At 45.0% G+C, this 25,431-nt stretch overlaps 1 protein-coding gene and 1 pseudogene across 1 annotated transcript; one reads left to right on the top strand and one right to left on the bottom strand.

The window, feature by feature from the left end:
* The first annotated feature begins 3,609 nt into the window (after positions 1-3,609).
* Positions 3,610-5,177, top strand: FUT4 (fucosyltransferase 4). The gene is given in 2 exon segments (XM_032762855.2): positions 3,610-3,659; positions 3,661-5,177. Coding segments are annotated over 2 exon segments (1,062 nt in total). The 3' UTR covers positions 4,673-5,177.
* Positions 5,178-23,910: 18,733 nt separating this feature from the next.
* LOC116814893 (large ribosomal subunit protein mL49 pseudogene) lies at positions 23,911-24,536 on the bottom strand (annotated as a pseudogene).
* Between the last annotated feature and the right edge of the window lie 895 nt (positions 24,537-25,431).

The raw sequence follows: 25,431 nt of genomic DNA, 5'->3' as shown, positions 1-25,431 counted from the left end.
ATGTGAGACTGCCAGAAATCAAAAGTAATTAGCCAAATATTACTACTAATCCCCAAAGAGAAAACAAACCTTTTGTTTTACCTTTAAAACAGATAAGGCTATGAAAAGGGGAAGCCTTGCACAATCAGTGAGAGAAACAATATCCTATATCAGCGGTAGGCAACCTATGGCGCACACACCGAAGGTGGCATGCGAGCTGATTTTCAGTGGCACTCACACTGCCCAAGTCCTGGCCACCGGACCGGGGAGCTCTGTATTTTAATTTTAAATGAAGCTTCTTAAACATTTTAACCTTATTTACTTTACATACAACAATAGTTTAGTTATATATTATAAACTTATAGAAAGAGACCTTCTAAAAATGTTAAAGTGTATCACTGGCATGCGAAACCTTAAATTAGAGTGAATAAATGAAGACTCGGCACAGCACTTCTGAAAGGTTGCCGACCCCTGTCCTATATCAATGGAACACAGACAGAAGAGTTGGAATTTACATTATATTTATTTTCATATTTCTTAATAATACTTAACATATAGCAGCTTACACTTTGCGGGTCCCAAAGTACTTTATAAATTCTAAAGCAATGACAAAATACTGATTGAGTTCATTGTGTGTAGGATTGGGCTTTGTATGATCAAATCCATAATATGCTTAACACAGAACCACCTCTGTAAGCTACCAAAATAAAAACTTGATGTGCCAAGTGGAGCCACATGAATAAAAAATATGTAGCTGAACTTTCAATAGCATCTGAAATCACTGCTAGAAATTATATTACTGAAAGCCATAAGAATTATGATCATAGCCATTATGAATAATAAATATAATGGACAACATCCTAGCCCCATTGACGTCAATGGTGTTTTCTCACTTCAGTGGGGCCAGGTTTCATTAATTATCAAGCAAAAATGGCTCAACTAAAGAATTGGTAGCAATAAAGTGGCCCTTTTATATCAATTGGACTCTTCTGTTAGAGCAGGAGGTGGTCATCCTCTCTTTAAGCCAGTTAGGCCAAAGTGAACACATAATACATGTGCTCAATTCTCTGCACTGACTTCTGCATACCGGTCATGGTGCTGGTTACCTATGTGATCCAAACCGTGAGGAGGGTTTGGTGGATGGGTGAGGTGGTGCAGTCAAGGGATAACCACCCATCCAACATTCTCACCGGTTGATGGGAAAGGAGTTAGAATATAGGCAAAGTTACCGGAAGGCCAGGGCTGAAGTATTTTACTCTTTATTCATATACATACTCTGTTGCTGGGTTTTCCCAAGTTTATGACTATATTCCTTTTCCTATAATAAAGATTTTGCTGTTTGTACACAGTTTTGGAGTACTTGCCAGTGGGTAATCCAAGCACGGAGTCTTTCGTTTTCCCAGATTTCTGGGTGGGGGCTCAAGCCAGTTTCTCAAGTGGGGCCCTAGATGTATTGAACCCATCCCATTTGGCTGCCATTAACCACCTGGCAGAAAGGCAATTGCATTAGAATACGGGTAAAGTGCAATTTACTTTGGATAAGAGAACTGTGCTGAGTGTTTATAACTATGGTGCTGATCCACCAGGGAGCCTGCCCAAAGCCTCATTGACTGAATGCAAAACTCACTGCAGGACTGGGATCTACGTTTGCTTTTAACATGTTCCAGTTACTAGCAAAACCTGGATACCCACAACTGAAGGAAATAACTATCTAAAGCATCAGTCTTAAAAAATAATAATCCCCAGCCACTTCCACAGTAGTGACAAATTTAGCAAAATAAACATGATCTTATATTTGTCTGGTGAGATATGTGTTGTTTTTACATTAGGAAAATATTATGCAGAATGTGTAAATCTTTGCAAATAAGGATCCAGCACAGATAGACTATTATAAATATACAGTGACTATCAGGGCTACTGTTGCTTAGATTTTTGTAAGTGCTGTGAACAGGGAATTGGAAGGCTGTCTATGATGCCAACTAAGCTTTGAACACCTCCACACACAAACTCTTCTTCCTTTTTCAGGATCAACATAATCCTGACATAAATCCTCCTAAGCTCTTTGCGGCACGGACTGTCATTTTCTATATTTGCACGTGCCTAGCACATATGGGGCCCTGATCTGGCTGGCATCTAGAGGCTACTGTTATAAAATTATTTACTATTATTATTATTGTTATTATTTATAATAAAATCTAGGTTCTCATCTAAATCACGGGTTACCATGGACTGCGGGTAGATTTACATGAGAGATGAAGTTGGCCCTACACATCTATTGGATATGAAAATAGAGTGTCAGATTTGGAAACTTCACCTTTCCATAAAATAGCTCTCAGATTTACAAAGCACCAAAGCTGTACACAGCACTTTGTTAAAACGGGGAAGTCCCTGCCTGCCCCACGTGGTTTACAGGCAAACTCAGAAAAGACACAACCTGATTCAAACACAAGGAGACGTAGAGGCAATGTGAGAAGGGGATTTGGATGAGCCAAGGCCTGTGGTTCTGGGAACAAAGCGTGTTTGAAGGAGTGATCTGAAGAAGATGGAGGGAAAGTATTTGGAGAATAGAGGCTGTTCCAAATCTCTTGGAAGGAGAGAGCCTAGTCAGAAGTAAAGGAATGAGTGAAAGTGTATGAAGAAGCAAGAGTCCTCCAACCCTCAGGCTGAGTGTCCGCTGGACCTTTTCCTCACTGTGCTTATTGTGGCCTCGCCGTCCCCATCCTGCCCTGTGTCTGCTCACAGTCTGTACTCTGTGTCCTCATAATCTGTTCCCTGTGTGCTCTCCTCATGCCTATGCTTGGAGGCGGACGGGGTGGGGTGGAGTAGGGAGTGTGTCTCCTTCCTGAAGTGCAACCCCTGATGCAGCTGGTGGAAGGGAAGAAGTGGGTTTCCTTATTTTCTGCAGGATTCAGAGTGAACAAGGACGTTCATTGTGTTTATGCTGCCTTCAGCCACGGGGTGCCACATCAGTAATATGATGCTGCAGATAAATCAGTCCAGAAAGGCTGAGCAGCCAGGAGTGGAACACACCTTGGGGAGGGATGGTGGGGCTGCTAGGGGAACCATACAAGGGAAGGAGGAAGGATGGAAGTAAGGGAAGAGATGTGGTATCTTTACAGGCAAGGAGGGGCTAAGGAATGAGAAATAACGTGGGGAGGGGTAGGCGAGGGAGGAGGGAAGAAGCAAGAAGAGATACATGAGGTGCAGGGAGCGGTTCCTACACAAGGAGGGGTGTCCCCCTGAGGGAGCGGCTGGTTCCCTGGAAAAGGGTGAAGGTCCCTGGGGAGTGGTTTTTGCGCAGGTAGGGGGTGGGTCCCTGGGGAGTGGTTTGTTCCTTGCTGGGGGGCGGGTCCCTGGGGAGTGGCCGACGCGCTGGCACAGGGCTGTTGGCCGGGGCTGCTCGGCTATTCAAGAGCCAGGGCCCGGGAGGGCAGGGCTGATAGCGCCGGGCCAGCACCAGAGAGGACAACGTGGCCGGCGGGGCGTGGCTCGGAGCCTCCCCCGGATCCCGCAGCTGGGGGCTGGAGGAATCGCGGCGGCTGCAGGATGCTGGCTCCGTCGCTTCGGTCCCGGGCTCCTCAGCATTCGCGGCGCCGGCCAGAGCAGAGGCAGCGCGGGCGGCTGCCCCCGATGGAGCCGGGCCCGGCTGGGCCCCCGGCGGGGACTGCGCCGCGTGGCGCGGCTGCTGCTGGCGGCCGGGCTGAGCTGCACCGCGCTGACCCTGTACACTTGCCTGCAGGAGCTGCCCCCGCTGGACGTGGGGCCCGGCCGGACGCGGCCCCCGCCGGAGGTGACCGTGCTGCTCTGGTGGGAGCCCTTCGGCCGCCGCCGCCACATGGCCGACTGCCAGCGGCGCTTCAACATCAGCGGCTGCCGGCCCAGCGCCAACCGCAGCCGCTACTGGGAGGCGCAGGCTGTGATCTTCCACCACCGGGACTTGGTCCTCCACGGCCTGGACCAGCTGCCCGCCGGCCCCCCGCCGCGCCCCCCGGCCCAGCGGTGGGTGTGGATGAACTTTGAGTCCCCTTCGCACTCGCCTGGGCTCAGGGACCTGGCTGGCATCTTCAACTGGACCATGTCCTACCGGGTGGACTCGGACATCTTCGTGCCCTACGGGTACCTCCGTGCCAGGCAGGCATCCCCACGTTTCAGCTTGCCCCGCAAGACCAAGCTCGTGGCCTGGGTCATCAGCAACTGGAACGAGGCGCATGCCAGGGTGCGCTACTACCACCAGCTGAGGAAGTATGTCCCCATCGATGTGTATGGGGCACAAGGCCTGGCGCTGGAGAAGGGCAGCATGATCAGGACCATCTCCCAGTACAAGTTCTACCTGGCCTTTGAAAACTCCCAGCACACCGACTACATCACTGAGAAGCTGTGGCGGAATGCCTTCAAATCCAGCGCTGTGCCCATCGTGCTGGGCCCTCCCAGGTCCAACTACGAGCTTTTTATCCCGCCCAACTCCTTCATCCACATCGATGACTTCCCCAGCCCTAAGAAGTTAGCCATCTACCTGAAATTCCTCGACCAAAACAAACCTCTCTACAGACAGTACTTCGCCTGGAGGGACAAATATAATGTTCATATGACTTCCTTCTGGGATGAGCAATATTGCAAGGTTTGTGAGGCTGTCAGGACAGCTGGGGATCAACTCAAGATCATACAAAATTTGGCCAGCTGGTTTGAAAGCTAATAGTGTTGGTTGGGGAGGTTTTCTTTGTTGGCTTCTCGTGAGGATGCAGTACAGCCAAACCAAGGCTTAAAAAGCACTAGTTTTCATGGGGTCACGCACCCAGCCAAAAAACCCAGAAGATTTCAGAAGTGTGTTTGAGCTGTCACTTCAGAGGCAGGTTTAAAAATGTGGGTGAACAGACCATCAGACCGCTATATGTTTGTTATGAACTTATGCAATTCCATCTTTGGTCTATGGCAGACCCAGCACTTCCTCAAGAACTTGATTATCTGGTGATCCAGAGCTGAAACCATAATGCAGCATGGTGTTAGAATCATAGAATATTAGGGTTGGAAGAGACCTCAGGAGGTCATCTAGTCCAGTCCCCTGCTCAAAGCAGGACCAACACCAACAAAATCATCCCAGCCAGGTCTTTGTCAAGCCTGACCTTAAAAACCTCTAAGTATGGTGATTCCACCGTCTCCCTAGATAACCCATTCCAGTGCTTCACCATCCTCCTAGTGAAACAGTGTTTCATAATATCCAACCTAGACCTCTGCCACTGCAACTTCAGACCATTACTCCTTATTCTGTCATTGCTACCACTGAGAAAAGCCTAGATCCATGCTCTTTGGAACCCTCCTTCAGGTAACTGAAGGCTGCTATCAAATCCAATTTCTGTCACTCAGCCAATTTTGTCAGCTGTGACAGTTTCCAGGATTGTGAGACTTCCTCATACAGTTCTGACTGTATTTTTATTCCCTTCTGGTAATATATTTCTGCTGCACAAAGGCAAATGTATTAACAGTGATCATTGGGAAGATGAAAACTCTTTTGCATACAAATTCTGAACCTTGTGCCTTTAATGTAATAGTATAACAATACCCAGGCAGTTTTTGGCAGTGTTTTAAATAGCTATAACCAAAAACAAAAATGGAAAAATCCTTTACTAGGCATCTTAAAAGTCCCAGTGAGGAAGAAGTGTGTGGAAGGATGTGGGTGTGAGTAGAACAATAACCAGCTCTGAAGGGTAGCAAGTATTTCCTCCACTGCTTGGTGCGTAGCCCAATGTGCAGCAATGCATGGGATGGACTAAGTCTAAGTAAAAACAACAAGGAGTACGGGACCACCTTAAAGGCTTACATTTATTTGGGCATAAGCTTTCATGGGTAAAAAACCCACTTCTTCAGATGCATGGAGTGAAAATTACAGCTAGAGGCATAAATATATTGGCACATGAAAAGAAAGGAGTTACCTTACGAGTAGAGAATTAGTGTTGACAAGGCAAATTCAGTCAGGATGGATGTGGTCCACTCCCAATAACCGATGAGGAGGTGTCAATACCAAGAGAGAGGAAAATTACTTTTGTAGTGAGCCAGCCACTCCCAGTCCCTATTCAAGCCCAGATTAATGGTGTTAAGTTTGCAAATGAATTGTTGCTCTGCAGTTTCTCTTTGACATTTTAAACCCCTCTTTCTGTGGCCTGCCCTCAGTAGATGCCTGAGTCTGTTCAAAGGCATCAGCTAAAAAGCCATCTCATCCACAGTCTTTACATCTTTGTCCCATAGACACTGCTTTACATATGCTTAGGAAATACTTGTGAGCAACAAGATCTAGCATTCCTTCAAAACTTGCCACCTCTTTACCCCTCACTCATTTTCCCAACAAAACTTTAATTTTGTTTACATATTCCCCATTACTCATACCAATATCCCTCTTAAGATTCCTAAATTTAACTCTATATGTTTCAGGGGTAATCTGAAATCTTTGCAATACAGTATATTTAAATTTACAATTGTCTAAAGCATCTTCAATAGGCATTCCATTGAATACATTTCGAGCTTTACCGGTTAATTTCACAATCAGGGTGGGAACTCTCTTATCAGGAATTTCATGTATTACATAAAGTCTTTCAAAGGTAGTCAGATGTTCAGCAATATCATTGTCCTCACTGTATGCAGGATATAAGTGTTCCCATTTGTGGATTTTTGGCGTGATGGGAATTGCTTGGGTCAGTGGGTTCTGGTTTTGCTTCTCTAGCAGGTCTGGTTGGTGATTTCGCTCTCTTTCTCTTTCTTCTCTTTCTCTTCTTTTCTTCCATGGCCCTTCTGTGTGCAGCCTCCTCTCTGGCTGCCTCTGCCTCCGTAGTTTTCCTGGCTGCAGCTGTTTCTTTGAGCCTCATTTCTGCCTGCCACATTTGAAACAAATGGTCCTTTGCCTTCTCTTCCGTTTCCAGTCTGGCAGGCTCTAGTTTTGTAGTTGCCTCACTGGTAGTCATTTTTCTGCTTCTCTGTTCCTACTTCCTTTTCCTGAAATAAGCAAACAGAAAATAACAAAACTGTGACCTCCTCCTGACTGTTCTTAACCGGGGGGAAAGAATAGCTCAGTGGTTTGAGCATTGGCCTGCTAAACCCAGAGTTGTGAGTTCAATCCTTGAGGGGGCCACTTAGAGATCTGGGGCAAAAATCAGTACTTGGTCCTGCTAGTGAAGGCAGGGGGCTGGACTCAATGACTCTTTGGGGTCCCTTCCAGCTCTATGTGATAGGTATATCTCAATTTATAATATAATAACCACTACACTTAAGACTCACTTAAAATCACAAATATCAGTGCTTAAAATGTGAACTCCAACTGGAGTAACAAGCTGCACATACACCTGCTTACTGCACCACTGTGACTTTCCCCTGGACCAATGATCTGCTAGTTCATGCCAGTCCTTGACTCTGGAAGCCAGACTTACCCTGCTCTGCTGTGAGAACCTCCACTCCTGTCTGTTCATGCACAGCCTCTAGCATATAAGCTGCTCCCAGCTACTTGGAAGTGAATGACACTAGCCAATATCTCCAGTCCCAGACACAACCCTAGGAATCTCCATCTTGCAATGTCCAGTTATGCCTGCTGGACACTACAAGCTTATATGAGTTCATCAATTTAACAAAATTGATATGCACCAGGCTTGTATCCCAAGGGGAGTCTCCATCACACTTCAAACCAAACATCCTGCTTCAGATAGAATAAACAAATTTATTCACTGCAAAGATAAATTTTAAGTGATTATAAGTCAAAGCATAACAAGTCAGATTTGGTCAAATCAAATAAAAGCAAAACGCATTCTAAGCTGATCTTAACACCTTCAGTGCCCTTACAAACTTAGATGCTTCTCATCACAGGCTGGCTGGTTGCCATTCAGCCAGTCTCTCCCCTTTGATCAGTGCTTCAGTCGCTTGGTGATGATGTCTGTAGATGGAGGTGGAAGAGAGGGAGCATGGCAAAGGCTGTCCCTTTTATCATGTTCTTTCTTCCCTCTTGGCTTTGCCGCCATGCTTCAGAATCAGGTGAGCATTACCTCATTGTAGTCCCGAACTGACCAAGGGAAGGGGGGGTGACTCACTCAAGAGTCCAACAGATCTTTTGTTGCTGCCTAGGCCAATGTTCTTTGTTCCTGTGAGGCTGGGCTGGGTTTGTCCCATACATGCCCTGATGAGGTGTGAACTGCCCCTCTGCTCTTGGAGAGTTTTGCCTGCGCTTATTTTAAGCCATGAGGACACATTTTCTTCCTCATAACTGTTACATAGCAGCTCTGTGTTCTTGGGAAACCAGGGCGCAGTACACAGCCTGTCCAAGCCCTACCGCCTAGGGCTGAAGCCAAAGCCCAAGGGCTGAAGCCCTGGGCAGTGGGAGTCAGGCTTTGGCTTCAGCCCTGCATGGCTGGACTCTGTTTATAGCCCCCAGCCCACCGCCTTAGGTTGAAGCCCTCAAGCTTTGACTTTGGCCCACCTGCCCAGGGCGACAGGGCTCAGGCTTCAGTCCCTCTTCCTCGGGTTGTGTAGTAATTTTTGTTGGTAGAAGGGGGTCACAGTGCAATGAATTTTGAGAAACCGTGTTGTAGTTTAAATGAATTATTCAGAGTTCTGTATTAATATGCCTAGTAAGGAATCTATTTCTCAAAAAACATTTCCTGAATCCTTTTTGTTGTAGATATTGTTACAGACATACTTGCTGACAGGTATTTTGAAATAAATGACCAAAAATAATTGAAACTGGTGTGATTATATTACCTTATTTTGACAAATAAAATATGCAGATTATGACAGAATTTTAAAATATTGTGAACAGAATTTTAATTTTTTTGTTGCAGAATTCCCCCAGGAGTACCATACGCTGTACTTGATTAGGCCTATTTGGGAGAGCATTTAAGTATATACCTAAAATTATGCATGTGCTCAAGTGCTTTCCTGAATAGGGATGCTCTCCTTAATTGGGACCAAAGCTCTGAAACTCTTTTTTATCTTCCATATAATCTCTTGACCCTCCTGATCTTCTTGCACTATTATCTACCACTGTCATACATTAAAAGTGTACCATTTTACTATCCCTTCCATAATGTTACTATTGATATAATCCTATAGGTGTGCATAGTGATTTACAGACAAAAAACAATTTTCAAACTTGTCTGCCTAAGCGTGCTGAGCAGAACTGGTGCTCAGCACCTTTGAAAATCATGTCAGTCCTCTAAGGTATCTAAATATGGATCTAGGGGCCAAATTCTCAATTAATGGAGTTATACCAGTAGATCATCTATCTGTGGGAACCTACATTTAGGCCACATTAGACCTCATGCCATTACAGTCTCTGTCCTCCATGTAGCCCTTGTACGGGTGCATGTGTCAGACCTCTATTTTCAGCCAAAGCCCGTGTCATTTTCAGTGGGTGTTAGGCTACGCTAATTTGTGGAAGTTCACGACAGAAATTTTGTTACCTGGGGTTCTTTTAGCCCAAAGCTCTTGGTAACTTTTACTCTGTGTGAGGAGGTGTCAGGAAATAAATCAGGGGAGACACAGCCGTCCCACCGATAGATGGCTGCCACAAACAGGACAATACAAGAGTGCTTTCACTTAAAGCTAAACTTTACTAGTCTCAAGCACTTACGCACGTCCGCAACAAGATTAGTAAAACACCCTCAACCTTTGATAATTATCAAAGCTGAGTGTGGCTTTCGAGTGACACAGCAGCAGGCTTTCAGTGGCCTTTTCAGGTGGCCAAATCTCGTTCCTGTCTGCCTGTGGGGGACCGCAAGATGTAGCCCAGAGGGAGAGTCCAAAAGAGTCCCCAGAACGAGTCCAACTGTCTTCACAAGCTTTTTCCTCCTTATTTATACGGTAGTAAATAGAATGACATGTACCTTAAAGAAACCTTGTTAAAGTAAAGCAATTTCTCAATGATCAAGCAAGAGGCTCTTTCTGATCATTGATTAACCAGGTGTGGGTTTTTCCAGAGTCTGCAGCCTTGAGACTCCAATAGACATTCCTGAGGGTACATCCTGCTCTTTTAAAATGCAGTATCGCAGTAGCAACTTCAACACAGTTCTTATCAGGAAGGACATGGGGTCAAGCTGCCCTTTCTGAGGCACCCAACCTCCCCCTTCCCTCCTGCCTTGGTCAAGCTGCATGGCCACTTTACAGCTTGATGACTAGGTTGCTTTGTAACAATAAGCCATAGTGGTTTTAGGCACTTTACTGGTTTGCCAAAGTCTCCCCGTACAGTTTGGAATTTATACACCTTGGGGTTGATTCTTCTGTCACATAGGTATACATTAGTGGTAACTCCACCTACCACAATGGAGTTACTGCAGGATCAGTGGACTTGGCAGAATTAAATTTTATTTTTTTATAATTTTGACTGATATCAATGTCTATATTAAGCTATTTTTAGATTTTTATCTATTTAACTTTTCACAGGTGTGTGAAATTATGGGGTTTAAGCATTTTTTTCTATTTATAAATTTTCAGTTGTGGGAAGTTAGAGGGTGTATCAGGGTGGTCACTCCACTCTTGCCCAGAGGGGTTAAAGGCAGCCCTGGAGAGGGCTGTGGCTGGGGAAAGGCTAATTGAGGAAGCAGCCTTAGTTAAGGCTATGCCCCAATCAGGCCGCAGCTGGCCCTATAAAGGGGTTGTGAGGCAGGAGCTAGGAGTTTCTCTCCAGTGGTAGGTAGGGAAGGGCCTGGATGCCTGGAAGCTGAGAGGGTCCTTAGACTGGAGCAGAGCTGGGGAAAGGCCAGAGGAGCTGGGGAGCTCTGGCCTAGAAAGCCTCCAGGCTGCAGGCCTTGTTAAAGGCTGAGAAGGTACTGGGGTTGCAGAGGCAGCAGGTCCAGACCCTCCTTGCCAATGATGAGTGGCAATTATACTGCAGTCCACTCCAGTGAGCGGGGGCTAGATGGTGACGGTCAGTAGCCCAAGACTGAGTCAAGGTGGGAATTGGGGGTTCCCTGGGGAGGGGAGACCAAGTGAGACTGTGGGGTACTGCAGGGGGCAGAACCCTGAGAGAAGGGCACTGGGGTCTGGGAGAGACACGGGGGCCAGCGACGAGGTGAGATACCGGTCTGCAGAGGGCACTCTGAAGGCTGGTGAGCTAATTCCCAGGATAACCAGCAGGAGGCGCCACACTTGTGAGTTATCACTTTGCTGCAGGGGGTCAGATAGTTTTTATGACAGTAGATGCTGAGATTCAAAAAGTTAACACAAATTGTCAACATCACATGTCAAAATATACAAAGTAAATATCCTTACATCAACAAATTATGTGTGTTTTTACTATTCATTTGCCAGTCCATTTGTAACCAGCCTAATTCAGATCTAAATCACTGGATTTTGACTTTAATTTCTCAAACAGCATTTTTCTTACTTTGCCTATCTGTAAATTTTTATTATTATTGATGGAAATATATTTTGTCAGTAAGTATGTGTATGGTGAAAGTGATGTACTGACATTTATTAATTAAAAATCAAATCCTTCCAACCCTAAGTATCAGTGAAAGGAGAACCAGGTCCAATGAATTCAGTCTATGCAAGAGGTTTTTTTGGGACCTCAATCTTCATTTCCACTGAGTGATAAACTCCATCAGATCTTAATGGGTTTTCTATTTAGCTATGATTATTTTGTAGAGTATCCATGATTGTTTTCAGTCGCTATTATTTCAGCCTGGATGTTAACATGGACTCCCAAATCAATCAATTGCTTATGCTCATGCACAAGTAAGTTCCATTAACCATAGCTAGGAACGTGCTAAGATGAAGTTCTGGCAAGTTGCCAACATGTATGTTACCGGAATAACAGACATTCGTTCTCCATTACCATTAGATACGTCTTTTGACACAGAATTGTGCAGGAAACTGAAACCTAATTAATGCACAGAAACCACTTTCGTGACTTACAATCCAGAAGTGTTTTATTTTTCAAATGTAAAAATTACTGCCACTGTAACAAATCAAGACATATCTATAATTAAGTATAGATACCTATAAAATTGATATATTCACTGTACAGTGTTTGAATAATTTATAAATATATATAATATGTCTCATCTGACAAATTACTTAAAAACATAAATAATAAGCGCAGTACTTTTACTTAATGTAACTGAGGGAGGAAAGATGGTCTTTAATTTTAAGCACATGGCCAGGAGATGTGAGTTCAATTCCTGGTTTTGCTACAGAGATCCTTTGTGATTGTGGGGGTGTTACTTCAGTTCTCTGAGCCTGATCTTAACTGAAGTCAGTAGAGGTGCCAGAAGTTACAGTCTATAAAATTGCTGTGTAGACATTCCGGCCTGGTCTAGATCCCAGTGTCTGGAACCCCGCAAGTGGGTAGGCAATGGCACTGGAACAATTTACAGTGGGGGTGCTGAAAGCCAGTGGTTCCCACCCCAAACTTTTTCCCTCACCCTCCAACCCCTGTCTGTGCCCCCCTCCCCAGTGTTGGGGCCAAGAGTGGGACTGTGGCTGGGGGGGGAAGGGGGAACATGGATGGGGTAAGGGGGCCAAGGCTGGGACCCCGCATGCAGGGCCGGGAACAGAGCCCCAGGTGCAGGTCCTGCAGCTGGGAATCGGGACCCCGGTGCTGGGCCAAGAGTACAGCCCCAGGCATTGGGACAGCAGCACTAGGACCCTGGGTGCAGGGTGGTGGGCAGGACATTGAATTAAAAACTGGGGGTGCTTCAGCACCCCCTGCACCTCTATTTCCCATGCCTATGGGGGTAGGGTCCGAGAGCCTGGGCTCTAGCTCAAGCTCAAATATCTACACTGAAATTTTTAGTCCTGCTGCCCAAGCACTGTGAGCTCGAGTCAGCTGACCTGGGCCAGCTGCAGCTCTTTTAATCCAGTGTAGATGTACCCTGGGAATTTTGATTAGGCTCTGTGTACTTAAATCTTTTGCATCTGTAAAGTGGGGTTAATAATACTTACTTCACAAGTGTAGTATGAGACAACTAATATTTGCAATATGCTTAGTGATCACTGATCACTGAACACTGAACAGGTACGGGTGAAGGAGTTTGGAGCGCAGGTGGTATTCTCTTCGATTCTTCCTGTCAAAGGTAGGGGCCCAGGCAGAGACAGATGCATCATGGAGGTGAATGCCTGGCTGTGAAGATGGTGTCGCCAGGAGGGCTTTGGCTTCCTCGACCACGGGATGCTATTTGAGGAAGGACTGCTAGGCAGAGATGGCGTTCACCTTTCGAGGAGGGAAGACCCTATTTGCACACAGACTGGCTAACCTAGTGAGGAGGGCTTTAAACTAGGTTCGACGGGACAGGTGAGCAAAGCCCACAGGTAAGTGGGGAACATGGAAGACCTGGGAGATGGGTCGAAACAAGAGGGAGCGTGGGCTATATATGGCAGAGAGAAAGGAGGGTCAGGGCAAAACTGGGAGGCAAGATCAAACCAGTATCTTAGATGCCTATATACAAATGCGAGAAGTATGGGTAATAAGCAGGAAGAACTGGAAGTGCTAATAAATAAATACAACTATGACATTGTTGGCATCACTGAAACTTGGTGGGATAATACACATGATTGGAATGTTGGTGTGGATGGGTATAGTTTGCTCAGGAAGGATAGACAGGGGAAAAAGGGAGGAGGTGTTGCCTTATATATTAAAAATGTACACACTTGGACTGAGGTGGAGATGGACATAGGAGACGGAAGTGTTGAGAGTCTCTGGGTTAGGATAAAGGGGTAAAAAACAAGGTGATGTCGTGCTAGGAGTCTACTACAGGCCACCTAACCAGGTGGAAGAGGTGGATGAGGCTTTTTTAAACAACTAACAAAATCATCCAAAGCCCAAGATTTGGTGGTGATGGGGGACTTCAACTATCCAGATATATGTTGGGAAAATAACACCGCGGGGCACAGACTATCCAATAAGTTCCTGGACTGCATTGCAGACAACTTTTTATTTCAGAAGGTTGAAAAAGCTACTAGGGGGGAAGCTGTTCTAGACTTGATTTTAACAAATAGGGAGGAACTCGTTGAGAATTTGAAAGTAGAAGGAAGCTTGGGTGAAAGTGATCATGAAATCATAGAGTTTTGCAATTCTAAGGAAGGGTAGAAGGGAGTACAGCAAAATAGAGACAATGGATTTCAGGAAGGCGGATTTTGGTAAGCTCAGAGAGCTGATAGGTAAGGTCCCATGGGAATCAAGACTGAGGGGAAAAACAACTGAGGAGAGTTGGCAGTTTTTCAAAGGGACACTATTAAGGGCCCAAAAGCAAGCTATTCCGATGGGTAGGAAAGAGATAGAAAATGTGGCAAAAGACCACCTTGGCTTAACCACGAGATCTTGCATGACCTACAAAAAAAGGAGTCATATAAAAATGGAAACTAGGTCAGATTACAAAGGATGAATATAGGCAAATAACACAGGAATGCAGGGGCAAGATTAGAAAGGCAAAGGCACAAAATGAGCTCAAACTAGCTATGGGAATAAAGGGAAACAAGAAGACTTTTTATCAATACATTAGAAGCAAGAGGAAGACCAAGGACAGGGTAGGCCCACTGCTCAGTGAGGAGGGAGAAACAGTAACAGGAAACTTGGAAATGGCAGAGATGCTTAATGACTTCTTTGTTTCGGTCTTCACTGAGAAGTCTGAAGGAATGTCTAACATAGTGAATGCTTATGGGGAAGGGGGTAGGTTTAGAAGATAAAATAAAAAAAGAGCAAGTTAAAAATCACTTAGAAAAGTTAGATGCCTGCAAGTCACCAGGGCCTGATGAAATGCATCCTAGAATACTCAAGGAGTTAATAGAGGAGGTATCTGAGCCTCTAGCTATTATCTTTGGAAAGTCATGGGAGACGGGAGAGATTCCAGAAGACTGGAAAAGGGCAAATATAGTGCCCATCTATAAAAAGGGAAATAAAAACAACCCAGGAAACTACAGACCAGTTAGTTTAACTTCTGTGCCAGGGAAGATAATGGAGCAAGTAATTAAAGAAATCATCTGCAAACACTTGGAAGGTGGTAAGGTGATAGGGAATAGCCAGCATGGATTTGTAAAGAACAAATCGTGTCAAACAATCTGATAGCTTTCTTTGATAGGATAACGAGCCTTGTGGATAAGGAGAAGCGGTGGATGTGGTATACCTAGACTTTAGTAAGGCATTTGATACGGTCTCGCATGATATCCTTATCGATAAACTAGGCAAATACAATTTAGATGGGGCTACTATAAGGTGGGTGCATAACTGGCTGGATAACCGTACTCAGAGAGTAGTAGTTATAATGGCTCCCAATCCTGCTGGAAAGGTATAACAAGTGGGGTTCCGCAGGGGTCTGTTTTGGGACCGGCTCTGTTCAATATCTTCATCAACGACTTAGATGTTGGCATAGAAAGTACGCTTATTAAGTTTGCGGACGATACCAAACTGGGAGGGATTGCAACTGCTTTGGAGGACAGGGTCAAAATTCAAAATGATCTGGACAAATTGGAGAAATGGTCTGAGGTAAACGGATGAAGTTCAATAAAGACAAATGCAAAGTGCTCCACTTAGGAAGGAACAATCAGTTTCACACATACAGAATGGGAAGAGACTGTCTAGGAAGGAGTATGGCAGAAAGAGATCTAGGGGTCATAGTGGACCACAAGCTAAATATGAGTCAACAGTGTGATACTGTTGCAAAAAAAGCAAACGTGATTCTGGGATGCATTAACAGGTGTGTTAAACAAGACACGAGAAGTCATTCTTCCGCTCTACTCTGCGCTGGTTAGGCCTCAACTGGAGTATTGTGTCCAGTTCTGGGCACCGCATTTCAAGAAAGATGTGGAGAAATTGGAGAGGGTCCAGAGAAGAGCAACAAGAATGATTAAAGGTCTTGCCTAGGGAGGTTGTGGAATCTCCATCTCTGGAGATATTTAAGAGTAGGTTAGATAAATGTCTATCAGGGATGGTCTAGACAGTATTTGGTCCTGCCATGAGGGCATGGGCCTGGACTCGATGACCTCTTGAGGTCCCTTCCAGTCCTAGAGTCTATGAATCTATGAACAGAAAGTGCTATAGAAAAGCAAAAAAAATATTACTTTACAAGAAGTGTCTCTCATTCCCTTGGTGCATGTATATAATTACTAAAGCCACTTTTTGGATTTTCATGCTAAGATAAACACCTGGCCTATTATCATGTTATATTTCCCCTTTTGTTTTGAAAAGTTGAGGCCATCAACCCTCTTTTTTGATCCATTTGAGTGTTGCCAGTGTACCTGGTACATAGGGCAAAACACATATCTAATGCTACCCTCCTGCACTCCAATGTCTCTGGTTTATCCCGACTGAAATACTGTTATGCCCATGGAATGTAAGTCCTTCAAAGAATGTTGCAGAACACTGCAACCCATCCTGAAATAGGCGGCTTGCTTTAGGGAGTAGAAGGAAAGAGGCTTTTCCAAGATGGGTAAAATCATGGCCCTATAAGTCAATGGGAGTTTTGCAATTGACTTCAATAGTGCCAGGAGTTCACCCAATATATTTATTTCTGCTCTCATCAGTTTAACTCCCACTGAAAACATGTGAAAAGTGCCAGGCTCAGGAGCAGCACTCCAAGCGCATGCCTAGGGCAGCAAGCCACGGGGGGGCGCTCTGCCGATTGCTGCGAGGGCGGCAGGCAGGCTTCCTTCGACAGCTTGCCTGCGGAGGGTCCGCTGGTCCCGCAGCTTCGATGGAACTCCTGCAGGCGTGCCTGCAGTGGGTTCGCTGGTCCCGCAGCGTCAGCGGACCCTCCGTGCTTGGGGCGGCAAAATGTTTAGAGCCGCCCCTGCTCAGGAGCTTGTTTTAACAGACCATGCATGAATGAGAAAGCCCTTTGCCCTTGTAAAGTTCTTGAGATGACATCATAGCTAATGTTCTGTTCACGTCAAACTCCTCTCCTTTCTGGACCCAAATGTGAAATATTTTGCTTTCAGGCTCTTGTAAAGTTCTGCAATAAGGCAGGCAGAGAATAAGAAAAAATATATCAATGGGTTGGGTAGCAGATTTGGGTGTGGGCTTTGGGCAAAATCTGCATGCCTATGAAAGGGCAAAATCTGCAAGACTTAAGACAGAAAGGAAAGAATTCACACTGACAAAATCAGTAGAGTGAGCCTTGGCCAATGCAGAGACAGTAACAAAAATGTTCACTCATGGCACTTTAGTGTGAAAAAGCTGAGTGTTAGAATTATCTGTTTTCTCAATTTCCTCTCCTTTTCCAAATGAAGGTTATTTACACCACCTAGTTTAGGTTATTGAAAGCACTATTGGCCAAGAGATAGAAATGTATTAGACCAAGATAGAAAAGGCTTGCAAATTCAGGCATCTGTTTCTTCTTTTTTTTTTGGCCTCATTTTCAAAGATGCTGAGAGTCTGCAGCTCCCATTGACTTGAATGGGACCTGGGGTTGCTGTCCACCTCTAAAAATGAGGTTCTTAATATACTCATCTTACTCCATTTTAGAATGTGGACAGCTAGAAATTAGACTAAAGTTCTTATTGAACTTTATCATGGAGCCACAGGCAATTGTTTGCAAATTGATCTATCAAATTCTGCCATAGGTCTGCAGAGAGGTTAGGAATAGAATTTCCTAAAATGTTTATTGACATTTTCCTTGGTTCTAGGAGTAGCTTTAAGGAGCTCATAGAGCAACCACTCCTTTGAGAGGTCGCTTTCCACCTGAGTCTCCAAAATTACCTGAAATACAGATAATTACTCCTCAGCTGGTGTAAATCAAAATAACTGACTTCAACAACTGAGAATTTCGCTCCTCCTTTCTTTCTTGGAATATTATACATCAAGCTATTTCTTCCTCCAGAATATTAAGGATGCTAGCAAAAATTAGATTTTCTTTAGAGTTAACATACCATTTCTTAGATTCTGACATACACTTCTCCCAAAGATTCCTTGATTGCAGTTGTCATAATTTGTTGTAACACTTTAATTACCTCCACAGCAGCCAGTTAGAATGATATGTAAATTAAAGATTATGATGTGATGTGAGGAATAAGCAGCAGGCACTGATGAATTCTTAAATATCTTAGTTTTATGCACATGTCTTTAGAAGAGGAAGCATAGTCTCCTGATTAAAGCACATGGGAGAGGGTAAGGAAATGTACCCTATTTATCCCACAGCAGTGTTGTGATGAGAGATTTAATTCATTCATGATTGTAAAGTGTATGTTGAGACCCTTGCATAGAAAAAACTACAGGAGTGCAAAGGATAAGATACATCCTTAGATTTTCAGCTTTTTCTGGCAAGGTTCATGTTTACCTGTGTGTTTAGACAATGCCTAGCACAGTGGATGTGCTACCAGAATATGAATAAATAATAACTAATAGTGAAATGATTATAATACAGAAAGTATATGCTATATCAACATAATGATTTATTGAAATAATAATTATCAAAGATATGCCTGAGGTGGTAACTACCTTTGAAGGCAGCATCAGATTGTACCATTGTATGACTGTAGACCATGTTCTGTTTGCCTTACTCATGGAGTAATCTTTCACTTCACTGGGACTACTTGTGTAAACTGGACAAGATTTGGCATAGTGTCATTTTACTGTAGTTGTCATCTTGCAACATATCCTAGTGTAGCTCTGTTATATTCTGAATTAATCATGCTGCCCATGGCACAAGACTGAGCATCTCACAAGGAGCAAGGGAAAATCAATGAGGGAAGGTGACCCAATGTACTATTTGTAAAGCTACTTTTTGGATTCTCTGTAGGGCTTTTTGAAATTCAATACCGAGTGGCATTTATAGGAAGTGTATTTTTCCTGTAGTCATTATATATTTTTCCCTGTCCTCTGATACTGCAAATCCTACATACCTTAGTCCCTTCCTGGGCAACCAGATTCCACACTGCTCTCTAATTCTATCTGTGCTGAGGAAGGAAGGAAGGGAGAGAGTGTTATCCCACCCAGGAGAAAGTGGGTTACTCACATCAAGGATCCCTTGTTTGCTTTTACTCCAGTCCGTAACTCCCAAAGCGCTTATAGGCTGCCAAGGGTATATCTGGGCCCTCAGGCTATTTGTAAGCCACGTGCTACTTAAACCTCAGTCAACATAGACACCTATACACCTCTATGAATAGTTACCATACTGAATATAGTCACACTCCTATCTTTGGGTGGGATATTCAAAAGTGCCTAAGTGATTTAAGAGCACACTGAAAGTCAACAGGACATTTTAAAGTATGTAAGTTTCTGTGGCCTAATGTCCACTTACATCAAGGCTAAATTTGGCTCCATGTTTTAGGGTGTGCTGAGAGAATCTTTACTGGTGACCGTCACATACTTCATTACTGCATTGGGGTTCTAGAGGAAAATGCTCTTTCTTTGCTGTTGCATATTGTGTTCTAACAGATGTAAGGCTGCCACGAAAAAACAAATAAAAAAACAACAAAAAAACAAGGAAAAAGAACAGATTTCATATATTCTAATGAAGCAGTTCTTGGGTAATTTCATAAGGCCATCTACTAAAGGTGAAGGGGATAAGTTTAAACTGCTTATTAAAGGCATTATTAAGATGGGAGGTACTGGGAGTTTCCTATATTATATTCAAGTGCACTTGCCAACAAATTAGCTGTGCAGCACATAAGCAGAATCAAATATATTTGCAAGTATATGAACAATTTTATGTGTTCATGACTATTGTAGTCAGCCCACAGTGCACTTGCAATACATTTAAGTATAATTTCAGTATCTCTAGAGAAGCTTAAGAAGTTGAACATATGTTGTAGACTAAATCCTTTAACAAAGAACTGTATAAGAAGCAAGAAGTAAGCTTTGCAGAATGTGTAATAATTGATTGGGGGATCTTTTTAAAGCAATTGTAGTGATTCAGTGGCTGCACTGAACTTCACATACACATACCTACTGTATATCACAGGTATGGCCTGTGAGATACAGGAGGTCAGACTAACATAAGAATGGCCTAATGGGTCAGACCAATGGTCCGTCTAGCCTGATATCTTGTTTTCAAACAGTGGCCAATGCCAGGTGCTTCAGAGGGAATGAACAGAATAGACAATCACTGGATCCATCCTGTTGTCCCCTCCCAGCTTCTCACAAACTGAGGCTAGGGACACTCAGAGATAAATAACCTGGTGGTCCCTTTTGCCCTTAAATGCCATGAATCTATGACTGTGGCCACATGGTTATTTGTGGACTTGTTTGCCTAAAGCCCCAGTTTTCACCTCTTGCGCTAAAGGAATGTCTTGCACGGTACCAGTGTTTTAGCAGTAAAATACATCTGTACAGTATGCTATCCATAACATTATTTTTATGATTGAACCCCTCTACATATTTAGTTTTCTACACATACCTAGCTGTATACAAGTAACAAAATCATTCTGCAAACCATGGACTGGATGACTCAAGGATTAGTAATGGGATACAGGCATTTGATTGCTAATCATGAATCTGAATCTGGCCTGAGGTGGTAAAGCTTTAAAGTCATTAACATCCATCAGCACTATTTTTATGCTATCGCTAGTGGATCTGACCTGCCTTGTCCTTCCAGGATCTATCCTATTTTTCATGTTATTCAAAATATAGCTAAGGCTTGGAGTGTTGATTATAAAACACAATGGATAAAGCTAAAGTCCCTTGAAATACAGAAAGCCTTTGTTCTGCAGTTAAAGAACAGGTTTCAAGCACTTGCAGACCTTGATGAAGAGAAGGAGAATGCAGATGAGGAGATCAACAAGCAATGGGACAAAGTAACAGGATGCTGGCTAGGAGATCTAAGCCAGGCCCCTGTTAGCCCTGTTCTGCTTAAAAGGGGGATTGTTAGGACTGGCTGGGGAGGCCATGCCCTAATCACCTGAGGGGATGCACCCGCAGGCCTCAGTAGCCAGCCTGCTATATAAAGCTGGATGAGAGGAAGCAGAGGGGGAGAGGCAGGAAAGGGAGGAGTAAGGAGGGCTGGAGTCCCTGCTGGCAGAAGAAGTTAGTGGTCTCTCAGGATTTTGATCTGTAAGATACGTAAATAATAGGTGGTGGGGATAGGCATAAATAAGAAAAGAACACTGGTGCATTTACTGTGGAGCAGTCTCTGACTGAGTTTGTGAAGGGGCTGGGAGCAGGCACTGCTACACATGGGGGCTTGTCTGGGATTTGGAGCAAGTGACTGTGATTGGTGACTCTAGACACAGAGATAACCCTCAAATGGCTGGTGAAGCAGTCAGAGGAAATTCAGCAGGCTCTGTGGAACATCCAGCTGTCCCACCAGACAGAGAAGCAGGCCTTCCTGACCTGACAGGCAGAACAGCAACGGAGCCTGCAGGACTTTATCAGGGAGCAAACCAATGTACAAGCACAGCTCCTACAGTGGATGTTAGGTGCCTTCACCTGTCACAGGACTTGACCCCTGGACTGGACACTGCACAAAAGGAATCTAGCAGATGACCTGGATGTGTTCCTGGGGACATTTGAGCGGGTAGCCACAGGCGCTGGGTGGGAGAAGACAACCTGGGCTCTCCAGCTTGTGGCATACTTGGTGGAAGAGGCTCAAGCAGTCTACATGGCGCTGAGTGAGGAGCATGCCTGGGATTATGAGACTGTATGAACTGCCATTTTGGACCTCCTGGGCCTGTCGGCTGAGCACTATTGGCAGAAATTCCAGGCCATGTGCTGGATGTGCAGCCTCGAGCCTTTACCCAGAGGCTAGTAGACTGGGTGACCCAGTGGTTAAGGCCAGAAATGTGTGCCACAGCAGAGATTATGGACAGTTTAGTACAGGAACAATTGTTACAAAGCCTCCCCAAGGCCATATGGGTCTGGGTGAGGTGACAACAACCAAGTACTTTGGAGGCAGCAGTCTGATTGACTGAAGAATACATCGAGGCTGAGGTACCATGGAGGGAGGACCAGCCCTGGAAGGAGAGGGAGCCTCGAAGGAGACAGTCTGGACCAGTTTCTGGGGCAGCCCAGGAGAAGAAGGGCGAGCCCTGAGGGGAACCTGAATGAGTGGGCAGGCTAAGCTGCTTGCATTGTGGAAAGCCAGGACATATAAAATGGAACTGCCCAGAGATGGAATGAGTGTGGGCCGAGTTCTGTGGGTGGACCCAGGTAGAGGAGCAGGCAGGGAGACATAACCTGACCACCATCCCCGTAAGGGTAGGGAGAAAACCCCAAGCCGGCCTGCTGGATGCTGCACGCAAGCAAGCATCGATAAAACTGAGAATCGTCCTTGGTTGCATACAGGGATAAAGTTTTACCAGGTGGATAAAGTTTTAGAGGTGGCCCAGCTACCCCTGGAAGTGAGGGGCTGCTTCAGGTGGAAGTGGGTGGGGGTCTTGAAGGGGCTACCATACCCACGGGTGGTGGACAGAGACTGGGGCCCACCACTAAGAAGGGAGCAGGGGCGTACCCTGGTTGGGGGTGTGTACTGCCTATGCCAAAAGGCTGTGAGATGTGAAGATGGGCAAGGGTCCGTCAAGACCAACAAAACTCCTAGACAACAGAGCATAGAGTGGCTGAACCTGCAGGAGATCTACCTGGGGGAGCTGGTGGGCCCAGGCCCCCATGGAGGGCCCTGTGGACATGGTACCCATGGATAAGACCCCAAGCCCACAGGAGAACGTGGGGGGAAACTGAGACAGGGAAGCTCACACCAGAAGAGAGGATAGGTTCTGACTCCATACTTGAGGTATGGGAGGAGACAGGGAAGCTCCTGCTAGAAGAGGGGATAGGTTCCTACCCTGTACCTGAAGTATGGGATGAGTGGGGGCAGCATCTATCCTGGCACCTCTATTTACATGAGTCTGGGAAAGGGAAAAGTGCCAGATGAGTGGTCCAATGGGGTTATAGAGAAGATACCAAAGAAAGGAACTCTCAGTGATTGTAATAACTGGCATGGTATCACACTTTTATCTGTGCCAAGCAAAGTACTGTATAAGATCATAGTCCAGTGTATATCAGAGGCAGTTAATAGTGTTCTCAGGAAAGAGCAAGGTGGTTTTTGGAAAGGGCATGGATGCATAGACCAGATCTTCATCTACGAAACATAATAGAACAGTACTTAGAATGGCAATGGCAACTCTACATAAATTTCATAGATTTTGAGAAGGTTTTTGATAGCATTCACAGGACCAGCCTATGGCGCATTCTGTGGGCATATGGAATTCCTTTCCATATAATCAATGCCATCAAAAGCTTCTATTTCAACTTTACATGCAGTGTTGATCACAATGGACATCTGAAGGCAAATGAAAACAAGTCCGCACGAAAACAACATGGCAAAGAGCTGTGGAAGCCGAGCTGAAAAACCTGGGGCACAGCTGGGTAACCATTGAAAGACTTGCCAGAAACAAACAGGAGAGGAGGAGCTTCGTTGCTGCCCTAGATGTCAGAGGCATAATAGGAACATGATGATGATGTGTTGTCATCTGTCCCAGCCCTCCCACCCTGGTGTTACCAGATTGGTGAGACAGTTTGGTGAAACTTGCAGCCTGTATTATATCTGTTCTGTGGGGCTACGGAGAACTTTAGTTTCCCAGGCTGTCAATTATCTGGCTTCACAAATAGTGATCCACTCTGAAAAAAGAGAACAAATCCAGATATATCCTATTTGGAGCATTTAACTGAGACTCAGAATGAAGGGAAAGATCTAGTGACTTTAATGAATGTACCCAGCTTTGGTATAGCGTGTAGTGGTGTTTTTTGTTTGTTTTTTTAAAATTAATTTTATTGCAACAGTCACCCAGGAAAGGGTCATTTTGTAAACTTTTCCTGCACATTTCATGTGGTGTAAATAAAAGTGCATTTAAGCAGACCTTGTCCTTCAGCGCAGCAGAGGATGGAGTTTTGTTCACTTTCACATGGGTGTCTTAGTGCAGCTCCCTCTCTTGGCAAACAGCATTGTGCTAATAGGACATTAGGTGGACACTTCCTCTTTCTTTGGATGGGGTGTGCTATGGATATTCCTGGAACCTTGTTGTGCCCCTGTGGTTCCTTGCTGCTGTTACATAAAAAGTAAGACTGGTTCAACTGGGTCTATAATAGCTATGAGCAAGAAAACACATCCTCCTCAGAAGGGGACAGATAGCATAAATCAGCACAAAGAAAATGGAGTAGCTGGTTTATTTAAAACCCCTTGTTCAACAACCACTCTTTCAATTCATTGTCAAAATAGCCTCTGATATGGATGCTGTCAGTGACTTTGACTTGAATAGGTGGTGGTTTCCTAGCAAGCTGAGTGAAGAACTTCCTCCTCCAGGGTCCAGATATCTCCTTCGATTTTCCTGATGAATGTCATCCTCCTTTTGCCACAGGTAATAGCCTGGAATGTTGTGCATGTGGGGACATCTCACAAAGTAAGGAAGGGCAGGTGGAGTATCTGATGGTGCTCTCCAGCTAGACAGGTTGGCGTACCAGTCATGTTTGGGGGAAGCAGGATTTCTGTTGGGTGGAATGAATCTCTTCACAAGTATTCTTCAGTGGATTCCACAGTCCAGGGATAATGAGGGTCGCAGGTCTCAGGTTTGTCCCAGGACTGGCTCTGCAGCAGCCGCTGAGCTCCTGTGCCCCACATGCCACCTGGCCGCCTCTTCAGCTCCACTAGGGCCATGGCCACCGCCATCTTGCTGTCACATCTGGCTGGGGCCACTATAGGAAACTTAACTAAAATGGTTGGATGTCCTAGCTCAGCCTGCATAGGGTCTTTGTTAAAGCATGGTATGGAGATCTGATAGGGTATTTTTATATGAGCTGTTCCAAAGTCCTTGTCAGGAAAAAAGAGGGGATCTTTCCTGATCAAAATAATCATAGAACTTCAAATCCTCTTAGCAGATTATGGCCATTTCATTCTCTGCTTTTAAAAGTATACTTAGGATATGTATTAGTTCTAGTATCAATTCACCTAGGAGCCCAAGAAGGGCCAACTCTATGTAACCCTTCTGCCCCTCTGAGTTGGCAGCAACAAGGGCCAGGTTCAGTACCCAGGGGTTCCGTTTCAATAACACAAGGCATAACCGGCTCGAGCCCCCACCCCAGCGACCTGGGACACTTACATACACACCTCCTGGCGCCTCTAGGAGGCAAACTTCCCTCTCGCAAGCACGGAGTCTGAGTGTAGCGAAACTTTTTAATAAGGAAGGAATCAATGTGGCATCCCATGGAGAAACACCACAAAACGAGTTAAACACAACCATAACCACCCCCAAGTACATTTGGCAATTCCTTTCCTCTTAGGGTCTTAAGTCCATCATCAAAGTCCAACAACTCCAAAAGTCTTTGGTCAATGCCACCCCAGAATTCAAGAGTCTATCTAGAGGTCCTCCCCAGCCTGGTGAAAGGGGCACCTTACATGGTCAGGGCCAACTGCCCTGCCTCTCCGTGGGTTTCTGCTTCCGCTCTTCTCACGAACTGCTCCGCCGTTACCAGCCATTCACTCTGCTCTGCCGGCTGTCCTCACAAACTCTCCGCTCCACCAGCTATGGCTCGTGAGCCACTCAGTTGTCCCTGCAAACTGCTCG

The sequence above is a fragment of the Chelonoidis abingdonii genome, chromosome 1 (genome assembly GCF_003597395.2).
Source record: "Chelonoidis abingdonii isolate Lonesome George chromosome 1, CheloAbing_2.0, whole genome shotgun sequence".
In the NCBI taxonomy this organism is placed as follows: Eukaryota; Metazoa; Chordata; order Testudines; family Testudinidae; genus Chelonoidis; species Chelonoidis abingdonii.
Note: the sequence above shows the minus strand (reverse complement) of the source record. Positions and strands in the feature narration are given on the sequence as shown.